The sequence below is a fragment of the Amphiura filiformis genome, chromosome 7 (genome assembly GCF_039555335.1).
Source record: "Amphiura filiformis chromosome 7, Afil_fr2py, whole genome shotgun sequence".
Classification (NCBI taxonomy): domain Eukaryota; kingdom Metazoa; phylum Echinodermata; class Ophiuroidea; order Amphilepidida; family Amphiuridae; genus Amphiura; species Amphiura filiformis.
The window spans coordinates 42,646,022-42,671,484 of NC_092634.1; the positions used below are offsets into that span (position 1 = coordinate 42,646,022).

Here is a 25,463-nt window from a genome sequence, read left to right on the forward strand (position 1 = left end):
TAAAAACTGCCAGTCTACTTGCAATGTAGAGTTGACTATAGCACATTATAAAATGTATAAAGATTGATTACTCACTCCAATCTTAACTTTTTAACTTTTTAAATGTGTTGATTGTTAGTGCGATACTCCGGCGAAGCTATGAAAATGGCATCTTACCTACTCCATTCTATAGTCTGCATTGTGTGTTTTCTCTTCAATCATTTTATTGAATGCCATAATAATTATTTAATAATCAACATGATAAAATAAAAAAGGTGGATTCACTTTATTTATGTGTCATTTTATTTATTGATAAAATAATACAATAATTCATTTGTTTACCTACCTATTTATAATACATGTCAAATGGGGTACATGTATATTGTTCAATAGGCCTAAGCCTATATGTATAAATTATGCCCATATCATAGATAGGCCCTGAAATAGCATTGCATTTTCCTCGTTGAAAAGACAAAACTGATGTTTAAGATATCAATTATTTTATTCATGACATTTTGAGTTATTTTTATCCATAAAACGATATAGGATTTTTTTTTACTTTGACTTTTATATCCATAAAGGTTTTAATTCTGTTATCAATACACTCACATCTCATGCTGTGTTGGTCTCCAGGAGGTCTGCAAATGTAAATCTAAGAACCAGGGGCGGCGGAACGATTTTGAAAGTGGGGGGGCAGTCAGGGTGATGTAAGAAATAAAAATAATGGCCGCGAGGCGGCCATCCCGTCGCGCTTGCGCGATGCAGGGGGTGTCTGAGGGGGGATGTGCCCCCCTAAGTGAGAAACTTTTGCAAAATGAAGGCCCAATTGAAGCCATTTCGTGCATCATTTTTAGAGATTTTATTATTCTTGTTCATCCAGACATGTTACACACAGCACATTATGGGTTAAAAGTGGGGGGGGGGGGGCCAGGCCCCCCGGTCAAAAAAGTGGAAGGGCCACTGGCCCCCCTGGCCCCCGGTTCCGCCGCCCATGCTAAGAACGCTTGTTAAAATGATACTAAACATGCTAAAAATTTCTTTCGTTGATATGCTGTATACTATTACTTATAGGCCTGGCATATAACTTTTAATGTCATTCCTTCAAACCATAACTTTTGAAATTCTCACTCGTTTTCATTCGTTGAAACAGCAAAACATACTTCATTTTTCTTACAAATCAAATAGTAGGCCTTACATTATATTTTCACCATAAAGGTCCGCAAAGTAATTCAAACCAATGCTAGTAGGCCCCCCCCCACCATGTAATCTCTTTAGCAAACAAAGACGATCTCCGAATTAAATAGCCAGCTCTTAGCTGGCGAAAATTAGTCAAACGGTCTTGTATAAAGATAAGGGGATATTTTGCTGAATATCTGAATATCTGATGTTTTTGAATAATTCCAGACATCCCAGGAGCTAACATTGTTGCTAATTCGCGAGGGTATAAATGTCCTTGCCAATGAAATTGTTACCGATTTTGACGATGCTTCGGAGCAGATTAAAAGCCTAATTGTGAGTAGATTTACAAGTGTCCTTATTGTGATTCAAGTCATGAGACTTTGAAATATATTGTTTTGGTATCATAGCAATATCCATGTGACGAGTAAAGTGACATCAGAACTGTTTGAGTCTACAGCTTACTAAATAATTAGAATAATTGAGAGAACTTCAATGGAAGTCAGAGGTGTATCGACGGCGGGCAATTTACCCCATCTAAAAATATATTCTACAAGGTGTGTATGGGAGAAAGTTACCCTACACATATACATTATGATTGAATTTAAAGAAAAAAGAGAAACCATGGGCACATTTTGAAGTTGGATACTGAATCTGTGGAATGATTAAAAAAATCAACAAGTGTGTGATCTGATTAATTGGTCATCTAGCAGAGGAAATACTTCTTGCTACGCCGGCCATTAATAAATTTCACTTCTCAAAAATACTTTTCGAACGGATTTAAGTGTATAAAATACGACATGCGCGACCAAAAAGGTTGTGGCTCATGCATTGGGAATATTTTACAACGTTCGAATATCTTAAATGAGATTATTTTTTGTCAATAATTATTTCTGCAACATTATTTACCGTAAATTAATAAGACGACAATCATTATCATAAGAAAATTGTTTTATAATAAAGAAAGTGTTTTAAAATGTTTTTATTCTTATTCATTTTAATATTTATTGGAATAGAGACATGATGCAAGGATAATATTTACAGAGATGTATGCAGGTAGTCGAGCCAAACTTATGTGTCAGGTAAGAGAAAACTATAACGAAAGACAAAGATAAAAAGACTTGTTTGCGTCTGACATCATCTGTCAATCAAACTCGAGCCCATTTTGTTTACAAGTGTCGTGATGATGTGAGTTGCTGAACGCGGCGGTAAAACCGGGTGCCTTATTGTTAACTTTGCACCTTCAAACATACAAACCATCTCAAAAGTTAGGTATTTATAGCAGGAAACTTTCTCTCGCGAAGGCACCATGTCAACAATGCCTAGAAAAGTTGCTTTTTGCCTTGTAAAAGTACGTCATTTTTCACCATTTTCTGCTATTCCTTTTCTCCGATCGGCACCAGATAAATCGACCATCCCTGTACGCGCTATTTAACCAATCAAGGATCATAGAGAATTTGATTGACAGTGACGTCAGATGCAAACGAGTCTTTTTTTAAATTTTTTATCTCTGTCTTCAATTATAGTACCTGAATAACATTTGAAATGAAAGTAAGAGTAGTCATATTAGTGTATTGTGTTGTTGATTCAACAATAGTTTAATGGGCCTGTTTTCTATTGTTCGGTTAAACCGCCAATCGGCTCTGCCAGACTGTATATCCACATCACTCTTCGTCATACATACATTCTCCCAGCCACATTTCCCTAACATAATATGAAATTAAAAAAAAAAAAAATGGCGGGGCTCGAACCCACGCTGCACTGCACTGCTATCATGTAGGCCTATACAGTATCGACATATCACCAGCGTCTTAGACCGCTCGGCCACAAGGACTTCTTGTGTCATCGTGAAAATCTAAACATATAATCGCAACTTCATTACTTCAACATACCACGTGACAAGCAAATACAGAAAACGTACCATATTTTGGAATTTTATTTGTTTAAAAACATTAATGTGTATTAATAGCGCTCAATTGTTGATAACTGCGTGTTTTACATACAGAAATCCGACAATAAAATGGGCAGCTATTACATGCACAATACATTATCGATTTGAACTCGCTAGGCTGTTCTGGCTGCACGTGCTATACTCCTATATTCAACCGGGTATAATATGTGGTTCAGCCATTTCTCGTGTATACATGGTCTGGATTTTTGCAGTTTATAGGATAATTCCACGCAGGTCCCCAAAAGTTTCTTCCAAATATTGGAGATTAGATTCCCATAAAGACGAAACAGTAATCTTTAGTCGGGACCTACGTAAAATTTACATACAATTTTTGCCATCAATTGAGTGTTAATTTTGACTAAATTCAGAAAATATTTTGGCGTATATAAAATTGAAATAAAATTCTCTGCCTCCTAAACCACATAAAATTTAGCACGATTGGGTATTACGAATCGTTATATATGATGTACAGTTAATATTCAAAAAGGTAACCACGCTTCCATAGAATGTGCAATAAATTAGCATTAAGAATTTTCTTATTTTAGCAGCATTCTAGAAACTCTGGCGTACGATGAGTACTGTTATACTGTATATCATAGTTTTTTCTTTTTGTGTACGATCATTACAAAAATAATACTTTAGTTTATATAATATTTCATACATCCTTGATCACCCTCATGTATTGTTTTCATGTACGTTAGGCTTACAGGTTTGGTTTATGGGGCAGAAATTACGTCTGGATGTTAACTGGCTTTACCTCCGCTGACTGGTGGATTGATCAAGTCGAGGTTACTTCGTGTACATTTGAGGAGATGGACAAACTTACATCTTCATCACATTTCATTGGCTTAAAACCTGCCATTTACCCAAATCCAAATTTAGCTTCAATAAATTTCAACGGTTTGGTAAGTACGTATAACACTATGGTACTACTGTTACCACTAACACTTCTACTACAACATGTCCTCCAATAACAACTACAAGAACAACAAGAACGACAACAACAACACCAACAACAACAGCAACAACAACAACAGCGTACAGCCTCTGTGGCAGCTGAGATTACAATGTTAATCTATCTTGACCTAATGCCCGCTGTATATTTTTTTATTGGACGAAGAATATTCCATGCTACATGTCTTCGTTATTTAATCTATTCCCATTCTATTTCTAAATAATAATGATAATAATTATGATAATAATAATAATAATAATAATAATAATAATAATAATAATAATAATAATAATAATAATGATAATAATAATAATAATAACAATAATAACAATAATAATAATAATAATAAATAATAATAATAATAATAATAATAATAATAATAATAATAATAAAAGGCCTAATAATAATAATAATAATTAATGATAATAATAATAACTAGTTACCCGGCTTTAGCGGATGGTTGGTGGAAGATTTCAGTAAGTTTAAATTGCTTGTAGAATTTCACGAACCGGTAGAACCGGTACACGCGATTACCGGTGCAAAAGATTAGTTGTAACAGCTCCATGTGAAGTTGAAACCAGATGACCCCAAAACGATCGTTCCCATCACATTTCATGAACCTACAACAATCTATGACGCAATCTATGACGATTTGACCTCGGATGACCCGAATGACCAAAAAACGACATTGACCTTTTTTGTTTCGCTTCGGTAGTAGTTCCCACAAAAATATACTATGATTTGACCACAGTCATCGCAGTGACCTTCAAATGACCGTGACACTTGACCCAGATGACCCTGATTTGACCTTGACCTTTTGTCTTGCTTCAGTGGTAATTTTCCCACCAAATTTAATGAACCTGCAACACTCCATGGTGATGGCCCGAATAACCCCATTGGTCGTTTAGTTACACCCGGTTTTATGGGCGTGTGACGTACCTGTCACCTCCGATTCTATTATACTGGGACCCATTCAATCACCGTGACTCTAAAGCCGGTTACTTCAAAACCGGATGTTTGAAACTCCAATAATAATGATAACAATAATTTAATTTAAAAATAATGATTTAAGTGTTAACCAAGCTGTCAAAATAAAATTGGAAAGGCACTTAAAACGACAGCAACCGATGCAAACTATTCGGTAACTCTTCACAAAGCAAAGTTTTTTCTGTATTTCAGAGGCCTTCGAAACAGCAAATTACAGACATGTCTGAGCTACAATCAAGTGCATACATTGGCATCTTTTACGACTCCTGCATGTCCTTAGTGTTGGCCCTCAACAGTTCAGCAAGAGATCTAGCAGCCTTGAACAAGTCCCTGGAAGACTTTGAGTATTCGGATTTTCAAATAGCCAATATCATTAATGACAATCTGATCAAAGTCAATTTCATTGGCCTTAACGTACGTATATATTTTGTCTACTAAGGGGGATGTCATTTTTTTCGGAAGGTGGGAGGGGTCATAAATATGTTGGTGACCGGAGTCGATTTTTTATGCCCCCTATCATGGGCTAATTTTGTATGACCTCCCTATTTCGGGTCGAAAATTTTTATGACCCCCCTGTCCAGACTCAAGAAAAATTAGTCTTTGCCGGAACGCCCCAAAAACTTCAGCGTGAACAAAGTACGCGAAGCGTATTAGAATTTGGATCGTAAAGTGTAAAGAGGGCTCGCGGAGCGCGCTAAAATTTAGCATTATATAACTAAAGATTGTGTGCACATTTTGATCGTAAGTTAAAAGAATGCGAACGCAGCGCGTGAAGATTTTTAGTCACCAACCCTTAATAATTTTTGGTGTAAAAATTATAACCCCCGACCCCCGTATATCCATGACCACACCCCCATTCCGAATAAAATGACAACTCCCTAAACCTTAAGTGTCAGGGGATCACCTATGTACGCACCATTTGCTTTTGTGTTTGTTTTTTAGCTTCTGGATTTTTTCGTAATTTACTGACTCTCAAGCCCGGGGGGGCACATCATACATTTTTGGTTGGTACGCTCTCCCGGAATTTTCAGATGATGGGTATTTGGGAGCTGACGGCGTACGGGTAAAATTGGCCTTATGGAGCTGCGAACAAGTAAAAGAGGGTCTTTGGGAGCTGCGAACAGTTATATTCAAGGGTCTTTCTTGACTGTCTGGTTGAAAATCGCCTGATATCTGAGGAACAAGCAATTTAGGGGTCTTTTAGAACTGAAATTACCAAAATCAAGGGTATTTCGGAGCTCTATTTTGGTCAAATTAAGGATGTGGGGTTGGGTTACTCTTCCTCAATATTGGTGTGTTTGACCAATTCCCATCACTATGTGTCGACACCATCAATACACATCGGTCAAGACTGGAGACAGATAATAATCTTGCGATCATGAGACAGTGGCGGCGCCATGAGCACATGTATAATATGTTCGACCTAATGAAGGGTGCAGGTTTTTAATAAAGGGTAAAGTTTTTCCATCTTTTGCTTTTATGACAGTGTTACTTTTCAATAATGATCTATTTTCCTGAAATTCATAAGATTTACGGGCCGGTTTACGGGTTAAGGTCATGTCATAATATATATGCTATACATTGTATAGCAGTCAAGTTAGCTCAATCGCTGAGGCGTTCGACTATGGTGCGAGTGGTTGCGGGTTCGAACCCTGGCGGTGTCTATACGCTCACATGGAAAATTGAGTTAGATTAAAATTCCCTTGGACAAGGAACTCACTGCTAATTTGTCTCGTTGTAACCCGTTGCGATGGTTATTTGTGGAATGTCTAGGGTGTACGCTCTTGAAGCAGCAAAGTCCCTGAATTGTTGTTTAATGGTTTGTGGAATGATGTGGGGCCGTAGTGGTCAGCGACAACCTGTAAAGTGTGCTGAGGCTTGTGGATCAACGTCTAGGCGTTGTGCCTGTGCGTAGCGCACTATAATCACTGCGCTTTTTATAAAAATATGTTATTGTGTTTAAATGATTAAAAAAATTAAATGAGTTGTTTGAAATGATTTTACTTTGAAATATGTTTACTTAAAGGGTCATATGAGTTTCAACAGTGACGGAACAAGGTCCTCTAATATTGCCATCAGACAAGTCCAGTATGCAAACGGAGTTCACGGTAAGTTAAGTTGTAACATACAGCCGAATCCGGATTCTTCTTTTCCTACACACACACTGACACCTATCATTGCTAAACCCTTCTAAGCACGTTCCTCTAATGCCATAAAATATACAAGAAGGAAATAATAAAACGTAATGATGTATTATAGTATCAAAACCAAATAGATACACAGAATTGTTTCGTTTTGATCAATGTCGTTATAAATAATTATTGTCAATTAAATCAATGATTGCCATTTCAGTATAACAGTGTCTAAAGCCAAATTGTGTACCGTTTAAAATTTAATACCTTGTACAATAAGTTCGTTCCGCCCCCTCCCAAAAAGCATTTCTAACGTGTTTAAAATGAAACACACACAATGCATTTCAAGGCTATTTGTTATTTGTTATGTTCTTACATTAGTAGAGAAGTCATAGTATCCTTGGTGGTCAATCACCATGATCACCTCCAAAGCACGCTTTCCCCATTTACCGTCCACTAATGGCACAAGAAATTCCTCATTCTTGTCTAGACTTAAGCAGTTTTAAAAATCCTTTCTTTTAGAATAGACCACAATATTTCTCTATTGGGTTAAGACCTTCTTCCTCCAATTTCCTCATCTTGAACCAGCCATTGTCGGTTTTTTTGGACGCCATCTTTAAATTCTCTGAGGTTTGTGGTTCTTTAAATTCCTCAAGACACACGTCTGTCCACACTACAAGAAAACTAAATTGGCTGGAGAATTTATACAGCGTGTATGCCTTAAGAACATTCATAGCAAGTAATCTTGAGGGCAAAAGTTGATGGTGCTCTAACTATAGTGATAATATGCTTAGAGCAAACCGGACATTAGGGCGGAACGAACTTTTTGCACACCGTATATATCTATCCATAAATGACAGATATCTGTTGAAAACAAGCCTCTCTAAATTAGTTTCAAAACAAGGTAGAAATTAAACAGGTTGATATTTCGAATATGATTGTGGATCAACTTTTTTTAAAATAAATTGGAACAACTTTATGTAGTTCAAGATCTTTTGGGATGACACCTCATGAGATTGATGAGTTTTCACCCGGGGGCGGGGGGCTCCCTGGTTAAAGGTATACGGGGATGTGTCGCGGTTTTGGGGTACCTTTTTGGTATATCGATGGGTGGGTATTCAGTAAAGACCAATGCGCCCAATTGGGGACATTTTGGTGAAAGTGTTCTTAAAAACGCCCAATCAGGGCAAATTTTGGTGTTTTTTGTTGAAAATCAGTATACTGATGGGTAGCAAAAACTGCAAAAAGTAGGTATAGAGAAAGTCACGAAAGTCTGCGTGGCATACCCCTTCAATTTTTTCGAAGACCCACATCCCCCGGGGGGGGGGGGTTATAAACATTTCTACATGAACAGTTACCATAGGGTATTAAATAAAAGGCACTAAATTCAATACCCACGTGACCCATGGGCGCCGCCATACCAAGACCACCAAATGATCAGTAGATGTGCTACAATGCTAAGAGATTTTTCAGACAAATATCATCAAAATTTCTGAAAATTTAATAGGCAACTAAACTAAAATTTGGGGGATTCTGTTTTTCAGTATGTTTTCAAGAACTAAATTTTGAAAGTTTTGGTCGACGGAAAGAAAAAGTTATCGACGGAAACTCTTACAATAATACTACAAAGCTGCAAAAAAAATGACAAATTTGCTACAAAATTTGGACATGCATCCCGCGTTTCCAATTGAAATACACAGGAAGACGACCTGCTGTGCCAAAGGTCACTTTTCCAGACATCCTGTCTAGGCGCTGTAATGTCTGCGCCCATCTGGTCATTAAATTAAGGGCCTTTATTTAAATGCATTAAGACAACTGATGAACTGGATTATTACAATCAACATGATCAAGCTTATCAATGATTCTTATTATTTCATGTTCTGATATAGATGACATAAACACACTATTCTGTAGAGGATTCAATAAATACTCATGATAGTCTTGATCGCTCTTTCCAATTTAAAAAAAATTTAAAACCAATATTTACACGCTGATTTAAAAAGAAGTAAACTCATGTTTGTGACGCTTTTGAACGAAATCTAGAAGGAATCAAGTGTAAATGAAAATATCATTGAAACGAGCAGACTTTGAACGTCCAAATTAAAAATCAGAATTGTTGTACACCACCAACTCCGAGTTATACTTATTTGCATAAACCAACCATTTTTGTAGCTGCACACGGTTTCACTTTACCATGTATTGATTGGTATGGCGCAATATTCAAATGCAAAATCCACGATGGTGTTGTAGTTCTTATGGATACCTCCTAGTATAACCATGATAATTCTTATGTAATTCATTGTCTTCTGGATGGTCGGACTAAAACTTGCTTTGGAAATGATGTGAAGGGGGTTGAGTCTAGAGCTGCTGATCTGTGGGTATATTTGCAACGCCATACTCTATTAATGCATACTTGTAATCTATAGCAGTTCGCAGTCTTCCGGACCCTGAAGCTTCCATTTGGCGTATTTTATTTCAGAATGGCATGATATTTTAAAATTCAGCATTTCGACAAATAATATCACAGTAGTGGAAAACGAAACTTTCTTCTGGCAGAGTAAGTCTTCAAAAAGTAAAACATTTCATTGATTGTCTGTTTATTGTATGATAATGACCCGTGTAAATATTTTTTTTTATCGTGGGATAGAGGCTACATTTTGTAACGAGCAAATGATAATTGCAAACACTCGTTTAGACAGTCTCTCATGATCTGAACCTACATTAAGGTTAGCAACTATTTTAAACTGTTGCGATTTGGTAGTTCACAGCATCTTGCGAATGGTAGTGAGCTTTGGCAGAAATTACATTGCTAATTTCATAGCGAGTGTGTAGAAGAATTCAAATACCACAGATATACTTTTGTAGGTACTGTGGTTCTTGAGTTATGTTGTAAAGAGGGCTGAATCAACAGCACTTTTGTAAAACGTATATAACTCATCAATAACAATAAATCTAGCAAGTTTTCAAACTATATGATTTGTAGAATAAACTTTTGCAAAACAAAAAGTGTTATTTTTGAAAAAATTAAAATCGACTTGTTTATGAAATGAAAATGTTTTTCATTCTGTTTGACTGTTTGCTCATCAGAGGGGTTCACGCCTGTAGATGGTAAGACAGAGATTCTCAAAGTGGTCCAAATAAACCGATTAAGCAGAATTACTTTGTATACATTGACATCCTTCGGCATCTGCTTATCGCTTTTCTTTAGTGTTATCAATGTGGTGTACAGGCATAAAAGGTAAGAATCTGATCCAGTAGTCATAGAACACTGCTAAATTTCTTTCTTATGTGATGTTGTGAACTAAAATCATTATAAAAAAGTCATAAACTATATATTCTGCACATTTCGAGAGTATTCAATGTTGCATTTGGAATATGTATGCTTCTCAATAAACGTAAAAATGACGGGTACCAATCATTTTGATACGACAGCCTGTATGACCTATCTTGCTTTCCTATTCATTTTTTATGGAGTAAATGCTTTAATATTTTAGGTAGGATGTTGTGTAATGGCTGCGCCCATGTGAATTTATAAATACGAATTATAAATATGGAATACAGAGCTGTTCATATTTGTTACAACTTTTAAGATCGCTCTGTTGTTTGCTGCTGCTGGAAGTAGTATGATCAATATGATAGGAATATGGTACATTTTGTCCTAAATACGGTACATTATGCTTTGTATTAAAAGATGAGTTCATTATTTTCAATATTAAACAGGGCAATAAAAATATCTTCGCCTAAGCTCAACAATTTCATCTCCTCTGGTAGTTTGCTGCTGTATACGTCGATATATTTGTTTGGACAAGATACATCGAACCTCTCTGACAGTTACATCTTGGTGTTGTGCAAGGTTTGTCTGCTATTAAAGCCATATTATAACATTTGCTGAGGAGGACGCCCTCAATATTTTTCAAAATTCTGTTTTTTACACGATTATATTGTACTTTATTAAACCAATATACGCTGCAAAAAATATAACCCTAGGTGCTGCAGTTTTGTTAAAATCAGAGATTTTGAATAAAAACGCAGGAACCGTTGTTTTATTATTACGATGGAAATATAAGTCGATACGCGATGTTCATAACACACTAAAACACAGTACGTACATTATGGCGTGCGGAACGGATATACACAACAAAGGATCGTACCATAAACACGAACGAAGGAGTGATACGTATTGGCGACATCGGCGCTGGTAGTAAATTCCAAGTTTCTTTGCTTTGCCTTAGTTGTTCAGCTGAAAATTAAAAGGGGCCATATCTGACAGTAAAAGCTAACATTTTGTGGCAAAGAAATACTAATCTATTTTGTATGAAAATGTTATAATATGGCTTTAATTAATAAAGTGAAATTGTATCTTCTTAAATTACAACGCTTTGTTTATTCGCATTTTACTCCTGACTAGTGAATGTTTAAACTTTTTCAGGTGAGATTGGCGTTTATTTGCATTGGATTTTCGGCGACGTTTGGGGCGCTGTTCATGAAAACATACCGTATCCACGTAATTTTCCACAAAGCCGTTAAAAAGTTTAAACGTGTGGTAAGTCCTCATTATTCCAAACACCGCTAGAGTATAGCTAGCGTTATCCCGACACTTTATATTCTGAGAACGAATTAAAAAGATCAGTTTGCGTCTGACGTAATGGCAAAGGTGCAGCCCGGCTGACAGCGCAGTACGGCACCTCTGGTTGACAGGACGTCATACACAAACTAGTCAGATTATACCCTTTATTCTGGTTTTTTTTCTTCTTCGCGGTCCCGTATTGCATCCCCTGCGTGTCCCGTACGCGATATTTTTTCCGTACATCAATATGCAAATTTGGATTTTTTCCGGTTTTCGTGGAAATGAGAGCTCTGCCCCAGTTGCCCCCTCCTACAATAAAGAACAGATTAATTACCTAAATAAATAACATTTTGCTAAAATAGAACAGTTAATTTCAAGCTCTCAGAACGCCACCTCCACCCCGTTGTTCTTAATTGCTGGTTGATGAGATTACGTTTTGTTTGTTTTCAAGAGTGTGCGTGACATAGGGCCTGCACTTTGGCTCGTTTTTTGCAGGTTTACATGGTCCAATAATCACAAGATGACTGACATGTGGTAACAAAGGAAGCAGTCACTGCAATTTGATTATGTCCCATATGATTGGCCATTCAAGACACCCCTGTGAATATACTATAGCGGCCTTTTCAAAATATAATACCTGTTTGCTTGACTGTATTGACAATACCCGGGAACAATACACACAGTATATGCATTGGACAAACTTTTTACAATAAGCATGATAAGTGATGATGATAAGTGATGACCTCCAGATTTATACATCGTTCGTCTCGCACACTGACAACATTTGATTGAATGGACTGTAGGCTACTGCGCCGTGATTACGGTGAAGGACACCGGTTCAAATCCTTTGTTTGGAGCCAATCGATAAAAGCATGCAGGGCCTCTATACCCATGTACAGTGTATCCCTACATAACCTATGTCTTGAATACGCTGGCAAAGTTATGTAATAATCGGATTAATACTATATAGCAGTAGGTAAAAACAAGTTTTGAATAATCCGCGCTATTAAGTCCCATTCAGTGATCCCAGCGAAAGTGAAAAAAAAATCAAATTGTTACTTTTATAAAAAATTTTTAATGAAAACATTTGGCAAAAAACAAAACAAGAAAACGACAGTATTGACGAAGTTGAAGCCCCATTCAAATACATGTAGCTAATTTATATACTGTCAGTACCGGTATATAAATTACAGACTCACGTAAATGCATTATTTTTTGTCACACGGCGCGGCTTTCGGCTGAACCACTGCACTAGCAAGCTATGTTAGCACATCTATGACAATGACGAAAGGTACAAAATCAGCCATAGGCCTTTAGATAGCAGAAGACACAAAAGTGGTGTTTTATGACCTTTGACATTCTTTTGTGGCGAGTGACATGGTCTTTCAATTCACGCCGAGTGTCCTTGACAGGTTTGACTATGCTTCAGTGGTCATGAAAGAATTCAAAAGATAACCTCTGCCCCAATAATCCCAAGCAATTGTCTGAAACTGCTCCTCGGATCATAAGAACTCATTCCTCAAATGATAGTCATAATAATGTCCAATTACTGACTATCATTGAAGACTGAGTTCCGCAGTCTAGTATCCAAAATCTGAATTTTGATGATTTTTACGATCGTCGGGATGAAAAAAAATCAAAAATCACTGAATGGGCCTTTAGTTCCTCCTCTCCTTACCCTGGCAATATAAATCAAAGAAAAATAAAGAAAAAATAAAGAAAACAAGAAAAGAAAATTAACCAAATTAAGGGATCTGTTTTGAGCGTTTCGATAGTATTTTTGTGGGACATGAGAGCACATCAGACATATCGAATTGCATTCTGAATACGAAGAATGTCTTTCTGATATCAAATAAATTTCATTGTTTGAAATTCACGATATAATACAAATTTTATGACAAATTATTAACATTTGATATTTTTCACATTTTTGATAAATAACAGTCCTCGAAGTAAATATCATAAATCTAATGTTATATTCTTAAACAGTCCCTGGCATACAGATACCATACATGTGTAGGCCTATGTATAGTAAATTTGTCTGCTTTATCTGTTTTGTGCTGTTTAAAAGGGGACTCGATCTTTTGTGCGTAATTATAGAGGGCCAGGGGATTCACTCTATCATTAAAAAATCATTTGAAGAAGTCAAAGAGCCCTAAGAATAAAAACTGGAGTGTAATTCACACCAGACACAATTTCTTTATATGACAAAAATTAATTTTTTTAATCTATCAAAAAACAAACGTTTTATATCAATTTTAAATTTAGCCTGAACCCGTAAATATGGTACCTCTCGCCCTTTTTTAGGTCAAGGCTGTTTTTACCATTATGCAGCGAACCATTGTTGAAGCTATTTCACATACATGTATAAAACATTCTAGAGAAAGAATGATGCCATATACTGTTGAAATATCTTTTGTTGATTTCGAATGATAATGTCATGAAGTCGTAAATTTTAAGGTCAAATTCCTAAAACCAAAACAAAACATTGCGACGCATGTATTCCCCGACTTACGCAATTTCATCATCACATCAGTGTCTTTATTATTTGTTTGAAACCTTTCCCAAACGTTCGTGCTCTTTATGCATAAAACGGGTAATCTATCTTTACAAAACGCGTCTTTATCATTACACTCCTCCACTCAACTGCCACCGTGGCCGAACGGTAAAGCGCTAGACGCGTAATCGAAGGAAGTTTCGAATCGCTGGTTCGAATCCCAACGAAGCCTGTGGAAACTTTTTTTTTCTTCAAAATTCATGATCGCATTCCGAAATGAGTCACTTGTCGGTAAATCATGTATCGTATCCTTAAGCAAATAGTTAAACATAATTTCCATAAAATGTAAGCTTTTACTGTCAGATATGTCCCTTTTAATTTTGAGCAGAACAAGTGAGGTAAAGCAAAGAAAATTGAAATTTACTACTACTAGCGCCAATGAATGTTATACGATTGTAAAACGGTACGATCCTCTGGTGTGTGTGGGGTGTGTGCGTGTGTGTGTGTCCTGCACGCGTATTTTTTTCTGCAACTATAACGGGACGCAATACGATACCGGTATGTTATAAGAATCAAACTTACAAGAAAGATGGCTCTTGTCAAATCCTACAATTCTGTCAGAGAAAATATGCATATTTGCATTAAATTTTAATTAATTGACATAATTGATTAATTAATAAATATTTTATTTAATGATTTACCATAATTCCAAATATGTCAAACAATATGTCAAATTAAAGCTAATGAAATGCTTTATAAATTGGTCAGAGCGCATTTTGCAGAATGCATTTAGTACTTTAGTTACATGATTCCAAACATTCTATTCCAATTTTTTGCTATACACGCATAGGAGCTGTACTTTTAAAATCCGCGCCTAATCAATAATAATAGTCTTTCACTCCATTGTCAAAGTACTGTGCTCCCTGTAGCATTATGGAGTGACCAGGTCCTAGAGTGTAGTCCTACAGTGTGATTTTTTTTTGTAGCAGATGACAGTGCTCATTCAAGCCTGTCAAGGTCAGTTAGTAGCCACTTGCTGATTGGATGGCCATGATCAGCTATCAAAGAGATGCCTTGTGCAGCTGCCAATCACAGTAGAGGTTTGATAACATTTTGTTAAAAACCCAAATGTGATATAAGGACAAAGCTGTGCATGTTGGTACTTAATTGTTTGGATTCTTACGTTGAAATTCCCTTGTATTAGTATTTTTATGTGTAGTGTATAGTGGTCATAAATTATATAGCTTTTAAATTTTGGGCATTTTTGCTCTGTTGCACTGTACCATTATGGAATTTGAGCAAATCAATTACCGACACAAGCAGGTATACAGTGTATTATTTTATTTTTATTTCGTATCTCAGGAGCACAGCTCACTTGGTAAGGCATCAGAATTTGGTACACTAGCGCTTCGAACTTTAAATCGGAAGGTGGAGAGTTCGAGCCTCATCATGGTCACATTAATTTTATAAACCAAATATTGTTCGAACTTTTCATATTTGTTTTTCTTTTATTGTTTCTTTTCTTTGTCTTTTTTTTTCTTGTTTTCTTATTTTTTTATTTTTTTTTTCTTTGATCCATATTGCCAGTGTAAGGAGAGGAGGGAACTAACGGCCCATTCAGTGATTTTTTTTCATCCGGACGATCGTAAAAATCATCAAAATTCAGATTTTGTACAAGACTGCGGAACTCAGTCTTCAATGATATAGTCAGTAATAATCTTTTGGTCATTATATGACTATCATCATTTGACGACTGAGTTCTTATGATAAATCATCCGAAGAGCAGTTTCAGACAATTGCTTGGGATTGTTGGGGCAGAGGTTATCTTTTGAATTCTTTCATGACCACCGAAGCAGAGTTAAACCTGTCAAGGACACTCGGCGTGAATTGAACTGACCATGTCACTCGCCACAAAAGAATGTCAAAGGTCATAAAACATCAACATGGTGTCTTCTGCTAGTGGTTCAGCCCTAAGCCGTGTAGGCCTATTTAAGACAAAAATAATGCATTTACGTGAATCTGTAATTTATATACTGACAGTATATATAAATTAGCTACATGTATTTGAATGGGGCTTCAACTTCGTCAATACTGCCGTTTTCTTGGGTTTTGTGCCAATTTTTTCATTAAAATTTTTATAAAAGTAACAATTTGATTTTTTTTTTCACTTTCGCTGGGATCACTGAATGGGGCTTTGCAACGCGATATATTCAAAACTTGTATTCACCTACTGTTATAGCATTAATCCGATTATTACATAACCTCGCCAGCGTATTCAAGACATCCAATGCAAATAATCACCTAGATTATGACGTATCATACCGTAAATATGGCGGAGTACTCAAATTCATTCAACAAAAGCATGATTACAAGCTATTGCAATCTACCGCGACAGCTCGTCTCACACACATAACAAATGCACAAATACGATCAAATAGGTTGACGACAACGTTTGATTGAATGCACTGCATTGTGCCATGATTACGGTGAAGGACACCGGGTCAATTCCTTTGTATGGAGCCAATCAATAATTTCACGCACATCCTCTATTATTGCCCAATTATTGCCCGGGATGATTGCACACTGTAAAAGAGCTATTGTTATAATGTTTGATGAAATCGTGTTTAACTACCGTATTTGCTTAAGAACGGCACAATACAGATAAAGCAGACAGGTTGACTACATGTGGTACATGTATATACATATAGGGAATGTGTGTGAGTCGAGTATTACCTAATTATAATAGGGGCGTATCCAAAAATGAATTCACGCCCCATTCAAATGTCGAGCCAAAGTGCAGGCCCTATGCTCTAAATTAATACTGGGTGTGCTAATCCCTGTCGTGATCGACGTGTTGATTCTTGGAGTTCTAATCATAGTGACTGACCCGGATATATCTACTCATCGATTCGAGGCTCAGGTAAACATGGTACAATTAATCTAATACCTTAAAACCATAAAATCTTATAATATGAAATTGGTTAATTGTTTTCAAACCTGATTTTGTTTAGCATATTTGTAATGTTTACACATGTCCCAACTTGCACCTAAATAGAATCGGCTACATTTATTGTCTTTGTAGGTCAACAGAGCAAAGTTCGACAAAAGTTATAAATTCATAAAATTATGACTTTATGTCCCTCATAGAACTGCATGTTAAATGGCCAAAATAACAGTGGGATTTTTTTAAACTTTATCTTGTTACTTCAACTTAAAAATGGACAGGAATCCTTCCCAGCAGTTATTACTAATTTTATTTCAACATTTTGAATGAAGAATAACAAAATTAAATGTTGACGGAAATCATACATTAAGGCTTTAAAATGAGATATTATTTTATAAAAGTCAAAAAGTTTCACTATTTTTCTCAATAACCTATTTAAAAAACTTCCTAGATCATGATTTTATGATTATGATAGCAGTATCATCAAGGCTCAGGCCTGAGCTACGTCTGCAGCTATGGGTTTAAGGCACGTTTGTTCGGCAATATGACGTAGGTTCTTCAGTTTTCATCAGCGCCGAGCGTGAGACTGGTGTACATCATCAGGTCGTGGCATTTTTGACCTCAGACTTGTTCATAGTCTCGTAAAGTTTGTACCGTTGTTTCTTCGAAATCTGAAGTATATCAAACCACACCCACATTGAGTCCCGTGGACATTATTTTTGTGAACTTGAACAAGTCAAGATCTTGGACAGAGACCACAGATTGTTTTAACGATGCTTCAAGGCGATAGTGCAAATCAAGTTAACCAGTGTCAACACCCTGTATTATAAATATTTTTTCCATACCATACAGCTCCATACTCCGTTGGTGAGATTTGAAATCAATATTCTATTATTGACACAGATAAAGAAAGTTTACATATGCATTGTGTTATAGACTAGCACTATACAAGCACCTGGATCTTAACTGAATGGGCTAAACGTGTTCCTTTATACCTATAAAGTATAATTGTAATTCTCAAAATTAAATATATCACAATTTTTACGGCGATTTAAAAATCTTTACGGATAAAATGCAGTAAAATATATACACAACAAACAGCAGTCGCCGCTAATTAGTGTATTGCATTTTAAGTTAGTGTACTGGAAACAAAACCTGGGTTTTACCTGAAAACAAATCGAATTTTTCTTGTAATAGCAACATCATATGGGGTACTAGAGCATGCGCAAATCGTAATAATATGTAGAATAGAAACTCTGTGGTATCTCATATGATAGTCATATGGTGTAAATGGTATGCTTAGCCTGAGTCGCTCGGCCTATCTCGAACAAAATCGCCACGCGTAGCTGTTGAAAAACGAGAGGATTCGCTGTACTATCACGGCAATTTTTGACACGAAGCTATAGGGATGATGACGACGTGCCAGTCATCTCTCAACGACGACGGGGACAGGTACAAACCTCCAGAAATCTACGAAACTGTGATCAAGTCTTTAGACAAAAAGGTCACGACCAGATGATACACATCACAGTCTCACTGATGAGCGATGGAGAGTCAGGAATAAAATCAAAAGTTTAAACTTTAATCAAATAATATACCAGTACATATAAACTATCATGAACGTAAACCAATTTTGATGTTGAGACAGGCACTAAGTTGAGACTGCGGTTTGGGGTGGTATCATAAAGTTGCTCACTTTGTGCAGATATAAATCAAAAAGAAAGAAAAAATCAAACAAACAAATAAACAAACAAATCAAAAAATGTTACACTCGAATAAATAAAGCTTTGGCTCAATAATGAAATTATTCAACCCAGTCTCTCTATTATTAAAAGCGACAGTACTTCTCAGCAAACACAGAACGTTTTGCACAAAACGTTTAAATATCGGGTTAAATAAATGATATAAAACGTTTCAATAACATTCAAAACCATATTTTAAAACTTGCTGCCAAACATTATGACATAATGTTATGTAAGTGTTGACGAAATGTTGTACAGAAATGTTTCCCAAAAATATTTTGATGTTGTTGTAATGTTTTTAATGACATACCCAACATTTAAATGTCATTAAAATGTTTATACCAAATAATAACGCGTTTATAAAACGTTTATAACGTTTTAAAAACATTTTCGTGCTTGCTGGGTTTATACAATAAGTCATTGCTCATATTGAGCACTTCGTTTAAATACAATGTAACCAACCAATGATTTTTGTAGTTTGTAGCAGCATGTATTGTTGCATCTCTTTATTACTCTTTGTTTAGCTTGATATAACAAAACCTGATGCTGAAGTCTACATTGTTCCGGTAGTTGAATTCTGCACCTCATCCTACCAGCTCTATTTCAGTGTGGCTATCTATGGGGTTAAAGCGGTTCTGTTGACGTTTGGTGTATTTCTGGCTTGGGAGACCCGAAACATAAGAGTATCGGAACTTAATGATAGTAGGTCATTTATCTATTGTTCCATATTTTGTGATACTATCGGGAATTACAGCAAGAATTGTCGTGATTTGCTATAATGAATTCAGGTTTCCTTTCAGTGTTTTTATCACTATTAACTCCAATGATTGAAGACGAATTTTTGTGTCTGTAATTGGCCAGACATGTCTAGAAATTGGATTGCATATGTTTTTGTTTTTGTTCTGCATCCATAAAATGTCAAGACACCAACACCTTGTCATCATTGTTACAGCATACAATAAGCACTCTAACAACTCACGTTTTTGGCCCTTATTTCCAGAAAAAAATATTGAAATGTGACTTTCATTGCCAGTTAGCTATGTTTCGTTTGGCAAAACATTTTTTAATCCAAATATATAGCTCTGTATATTTTTCTGTAATGGAGTGTAGTGCTTTTTTTTTTTTATCAGGAAGAGCAGTCGGACACCGCTATCAAATTTGAGGATAAGGAAGTTAAGGAATCAGATAGCAACGTTTGCACAGTATTTTTGTGGGACTTGGGAGCACAGCAGACACACCAATTGGCATTATGGATGCGAAGAATATCCTTCTGACATCTAATAATTTTGATTTTTTGATTTCGTGATTTTATACAAATTTTATGGCAAATTATTAAAAACTTATATTTTTGATATTTAACAGTCCACAAAGTAGACCTTATAAATATAAATATGCATATATAATACATGTATTTAAAGTGTTTGTAACTAGGAGATAAAGCCTTCCATAATTGGAAAATTTTGACCATCCGTATTTAAGTTATACATTTTTTCCCAAAAAGACCTAAATTGTGTAGGTCTTTTTTGGGCGGCTTTTCCTCCCAGCTACATACACTTTAAGTACATATCATTAGATTTATAAATTTGATTTCGAGGACTGTTAAATATCAAACTATCAATTTGTAATAATTTGCCATAATATTTGTATTATTTATCACGAATTTCAAAAAATCAAAATTATGTGACATCAGAAGAAATACTGTGCAAACGTTGCTATCCAATATTCCTCAACTAGATAATGTATATCACTCATTAGATATCAGATGTCTGCAAGTCTTTGTAACACATTTTTTTATGTTTTTTTTAAAAAATAGGTAAATACATAGCGATCTCAGTGTATACTGTGGCTGTCATTCTTGCTGTCTTGATCCCTTCTCTTAATCTGATATTTCTTGACGTCAATTTGTACTTCATCATCCTGGCAACTGCTCTTATCTTCATTAACACCACTGTACTCTGCCTAGTGTTTCTACCAAAGGTAATTTATACACATAGAGCCATGTTGTTATTGTTTTGTTCGATAGCAAATAAGACCTGTGGGCCTTTATCATCAATTTTATTCCAAAACCAGACCCAAGCAAGAATGCAATATTTTCATTCAGTCATGATTTATAGTGATTGTGCGCATTTTTAACGCTTTTTATTGTTCTTTGTGTATGTTGTATTCATCGTAGTGACGTAATAAGATGATTAACTACTATAGCAATAGATGAATACAATTTTTGAATATATCGCCCTTCACTACAACGTTCACGCGGTATCTTTGCATTTAAACCATAGATGTCAAAGAACAGGAATAAAGACCTGGATCGTAATTCTATAGAATATTCTATTACCCCCACGACCCATTATTCAAAATCGCGCACTGTGATTTGTTGAAACGCGTCACGTGACAGACCATTAATTAGCGATAAAGTGTCAAGGGCAACGAACTTTATGTTCTTCTATCATCACAGCGAACAGCAGAGTGCACAGCACACCTGCTTATGTAGGGGAGAATGGAATGTCAGGGGTGTGTTATTGTATGTGCATACCTGCTTATAGGGGAGAATGGAATGTTAGGCTGTGTTATTGGAATGTGCATACGCTTTGGCTACGCGTATGCGCTCCACCTTGAAGTAAACAACTTGAAATATTTGGGCAAAAAAATTGATATTTTCTCTTTAAATCACACTATTTTGTGGTAATAGAATAGAAATAAAGGGTGCAGCATTATCCTTTACACGCAAATAATGTGTCCTTGTCAGTAAAACGTTTAAATAATGGGTTCGGCTGCGCCTCACCCATTATTTACGTTTTACTGCCTTGGACACATTATTTTTGTGTAAAGGATCATGCATTACCCTTTATTTCTTAATTCATTATTATACTGATCACTCGCACCTGTAAGCTTTGAAAAGAGCGGTATTGTATTTAATCTAAACAGGTGTAGGTGATTAGTGCAACCTGCTTGCTGCTTGTAGTGCAGGGCGATATATTCAAAAATTGTATTTATCTATTGCTATAGGTAAGTAATCCTCTTATTACGTCACTTCTACGGCGAATATAAACCGCTTGCATGGATCCGCTATCAAAACGTGGTTCTCCTTGCAAAACTTCGTGCCTTTCTAGCAACGCGCCAGAAGACTTTTGTAAAGAGTACGCGGTAATTACGCATGAGTATAAAAAGCTTTTGCAAAAACAATACGCACTTTGGGGATAAAACCTCGTTTTGACATGACTGTGCAAATGATCAATGAGGGTGTGTGTGGTGTGAATTTTGTGCTCACGAGTATGTTACGGACAAGATTCTCCCAAAAGAAATAATATTTGTTTGTTTTAAATTATTTGAAAAACAGACGTTACTGTTGTGGAAATCACAAGGCAAAGACATTCGTATAACAATGATGACTGATAATAATATGACTTTTGACACAACAAGTGGAGTAGCTGTCAACAAACTGGTTAATAATAGGAACAAAGAAGAACACTTGCAAACAATATTGTATGAGGTAAAGTGATTTTAATTCTAAAGAAATGTATCAATGATTAAATAAAATACAAAGATAAAATTACACGTTTTAAATAAATTTATATTAGCAAATGGGCAATCTTGGCTGGTACCTTTTGGAAAATAATAATATTCTTTTACAAACTGCCCTCGTGTGAAGTGCTCTTGAAATTATCTCATTTTCTCTGGGAGTGAGTGGATGGGACATGGGATGGTTTGTGGTTGATAGCATGTGGATGTTTAGGGGCTTTGCAATAATTATCTGACCTCAGGCATGCAATTTTTGACATGGCGGGGGGGGTCAAGCTATTTTTAGCATATATTTATGGGTGAAAAGGCTCTAAACGGCTAACAGGAAAACTGTACGAAACATATCTAATAATGTAAAATGTCCTTTTCGCTACGCTCGCATTATTTATCTAGACTATTTAAGTTTGCAAATTGGGTGGGGAGGGGGAGATGAGCATACCCAGAGGAGGAGCAATGTTTTGTTGGCATGCCGAGAGGGAAAAAGCAAATGTTGATAGGCCATTTTGAAATTGTCCTTCCCTCGGATAAATTATTGCACAGCCTCTTTATATCTTTATTCATTTCAGAAACAACAACGTCTGAAAAATCTGCAAGCCGCTTTGCGGACAGGAAAGAAAGTGTAGCAGTGAAAAAGTCTAAATTTGGCTACCTTATCATCATACATCGTATAACTTTCCCCGGATCCCGCGATTATGATCTTCTCTATTAATTCATAATGTACTACTGTAAATATGTCAGTCGTTCACGCAGAACAGGCAACTCTGAAAGTATTAATCTCTTAGTAAATCTCTTAGCACGGATGAACACATTTGAATGTCCCCCATGCAAAGCGGCCAAAGCAAATAACGTGTATGTAAACTGGTCGCTTTCTTTCTTTCTTTCTTTCTTTCTTTCTTTCTTTCTTTCTTTCTTTCTTTCTTTCTTTCTTTCTTTCTTTCTTTCTTTCTTTCTTTCTTTCTTTCTTTCTTTCTTTCTTTCTTTCTTTCTTTCTTTCTTTCTTTCTTTCTTTCTTTCTTTCTAAATCCAAATTAACCCAACTTCGTCCATATAATTACACGTGGTAGTTCATATTGGGTGAATTTGGGTAATCAACTCAAACAAAGCTATGTTTGAAGAAAGCATTTGCCTTTTGATGTCAATTACAGTTAATGAGGCATTGTTTTCATTACTTAATAATCAATATATTATATTATGATGTGTGTAGAGTAATTAAATTTGATCATTTAGCTTTGTTTACCATTTAAAGCTACTGAAAGTTGGGGACCCCCTTTGCCATGTAATCACAATAAACAAAGTCAGGACTAACCAAGAAAATTTCAACGGAAACTGAAGACAAATAAATAAATATTTACCTGCTAATATTTTCGGTAACTAACTGTTACCATCCTCAGGCAGTAATGACTGACTGACTGTCTTCTTCACACTTGGATGATTTTGGTGTTTCTAGAAGACAGTCGTAAATTCTGGGAAGATCCCGGCCCCGTCTCTGTTGAGCTTGACTCTGTTTCTCCTGTCTGATGGCTATGGACTCCTTTATCTTGCGATTTAGGCAAATAGTTAGGACTATTTATGGATGCAGAATCCCCGAGAATGTAAATTGGATATGGCATCATTTGGAAATACCCGAGAAAGTGTTGTAATGTGAAAGGTTATTGTTTATAATTGGGCTTGGGAATTTCCAATTTACATCATAATATGTTGTCAAGGTGAATGAAGTAATGGACTATTAATAGAATGGGACATTTTGGTGTTTAGTGAATAAGAAAATGCACAGGATTTTTGGCAGAGATTAACACAGTGCTGTCGTGGGTTAGTTAACGTGCTAACAATCCATATGCCTTCAATGAAAGGAACTTGAGAACCAGACATATCTTATGTAGTCAATGTATTATACAGTAATAACGAAGATCAAGAATACGGCAAAGTGCGTACTTGTTCCCAGAAAGGAATATATCCTTATGTCGATTTGCTGAAGTCTGGTTTATGAAACACCACATCTGTCAATGTAAGTGGAAACAGTGAGATGCAAGGCAGACCTGTTTTCCATTAGATATTGTGTGAAAGGTGAAAATAGCACCATTTTGGATATTGTCATCTGTGCGAAGATTTTATATACAAAGGATTATAGTATTATTGAATCAGGATATACATCAGAACTTTGTAATTAAGAACAAGAAGAAGTCTATATTACTAAACAGTGTATTTGATTAATTCTCAATGATTGTATGTATTTATGCTCATTAATAAATGGTAAATCATACTTTACTTTTGATTAAAGATTATTATTAACTTAATCAAACAGTGTGTTTTGCTGTGCATTGTAAACTGAATTTGGGAAGAAGGTGTTTTCGGCTTTGAGTCTCTAACGACTCGTAACAATATTGTGAGTATAATTAATTAAAACTACTTCTCAGTTACCTCTTTATATTCATTGGATGGGGCGAGTGTGGCACAGGGCCATAAATGACAAACCACATTGTCAAAAACACTGAGGGATAGTATATAAGATATACAGTAAGCCAAATAATTAAGGTACCAGTTATGTTCACCCCTGTATATCCTAAATAAAGAGAAATATGTCAAAATAAAAACCGGCAGCCAATGCCTGTACTCTTTAGCTATGATTTCAGACCTTATTTGTTGAAATTGGTTGAGAATTAAAGAAACTGTGCACTACAAATATTACTGTATCCAAATGCTTGTTAAATTACTCGCGCATGCTCCAGCCGCTGGACCAATCACAGTCGACTCAGCGAGATCCTGCCGATGTTTGCCGAATGACCAGCCGAACTTTTAATCTTCGTGTGTTCGGCACGGGGATTCTAGAAAGGTCTTTGAGGATTGAATGATGTTTTGAATCTGACAACTTTCAACTCGCATTTAGACAAAATGGCAATCTACACGAAGTTTTTTAAACCTTGAAAATCGGTGAAGAGATAAGGAAGATAATGACATTTTTCAGCGCATATGTTTTTGATCATCGCAAGATTTACAATTTCTTGGATTTTTTCGAT

The 25,463-nt window shown here is 35.9% G+C and overlaps 1 protein-coding gene across 1 annotated transcript in view; it reads left to right on the forward strand.

Annotated features, from left to right (window-relative positions):
* LOC140156501 (gamma-aminobutyric acid type B receptor subunit 1-like) overlaps window positions 1-23,079 on the forward strand; it is a 38,963-nt gene extending 15,884 nt beyond the window's left edge. Inside the window, exons 4-17 of the mRNA XM_072179444.1 lie at window positions 1,384-1,491; window positions 2,172-2,237; window positions 3,808-4,011; window positions 5,241-5,462; window positions 7,075-7,156; window positions 9,660-9,737; window positions 10,268-10,418; window positions 10,901-11,033; window positions 11,610-11,723; window positions 17,045-17,164; window positions 19,455-19,632; window positions 20,744-20,907; window positions 22,268-22,420; window positions 23,016-23,079. Coding sequence (XP_072035545.1) covers window positions 1,384-1,491; window positions 2,172-2,237; window positions 3,808-4,011; window positions 5,241-5,462; window positions 7,075-7,156; window positions 9,660-9,737; window positions 10,268-10,418; window positions 10,901-11,033; window positions 11,610-11,723; window positions 17,045-17,164; window positions 19,455-19,632; window positions 20,744-20,907; window positions 22,268-22,420; window positions 23,016-23,072 — 1,830 coding nt within the window. The 3' untranslated portion in view covers window positions 23,073-23,079. The remainder of the gene's footprint in view (window positions 1-1,383; window positions 1,492-2,171; window positions 2,238-3,807; window positions 4,012-5,240; window positions 5,463-7,074; window positions 7,157-9,659; window positions 9,738-10,267; window positions 10,419-10,900; window positions 11,034-11,609; window positions 11,724-17,044; window positions 17,165-19,454; window positions 19,633-20,743; window positions 20,908-22,267; window positions 22,421-23,015) is intronic.
* The last annotated feature ends 2,384 nt before the right edge of the window (window positions 23,080-25,463 follow it).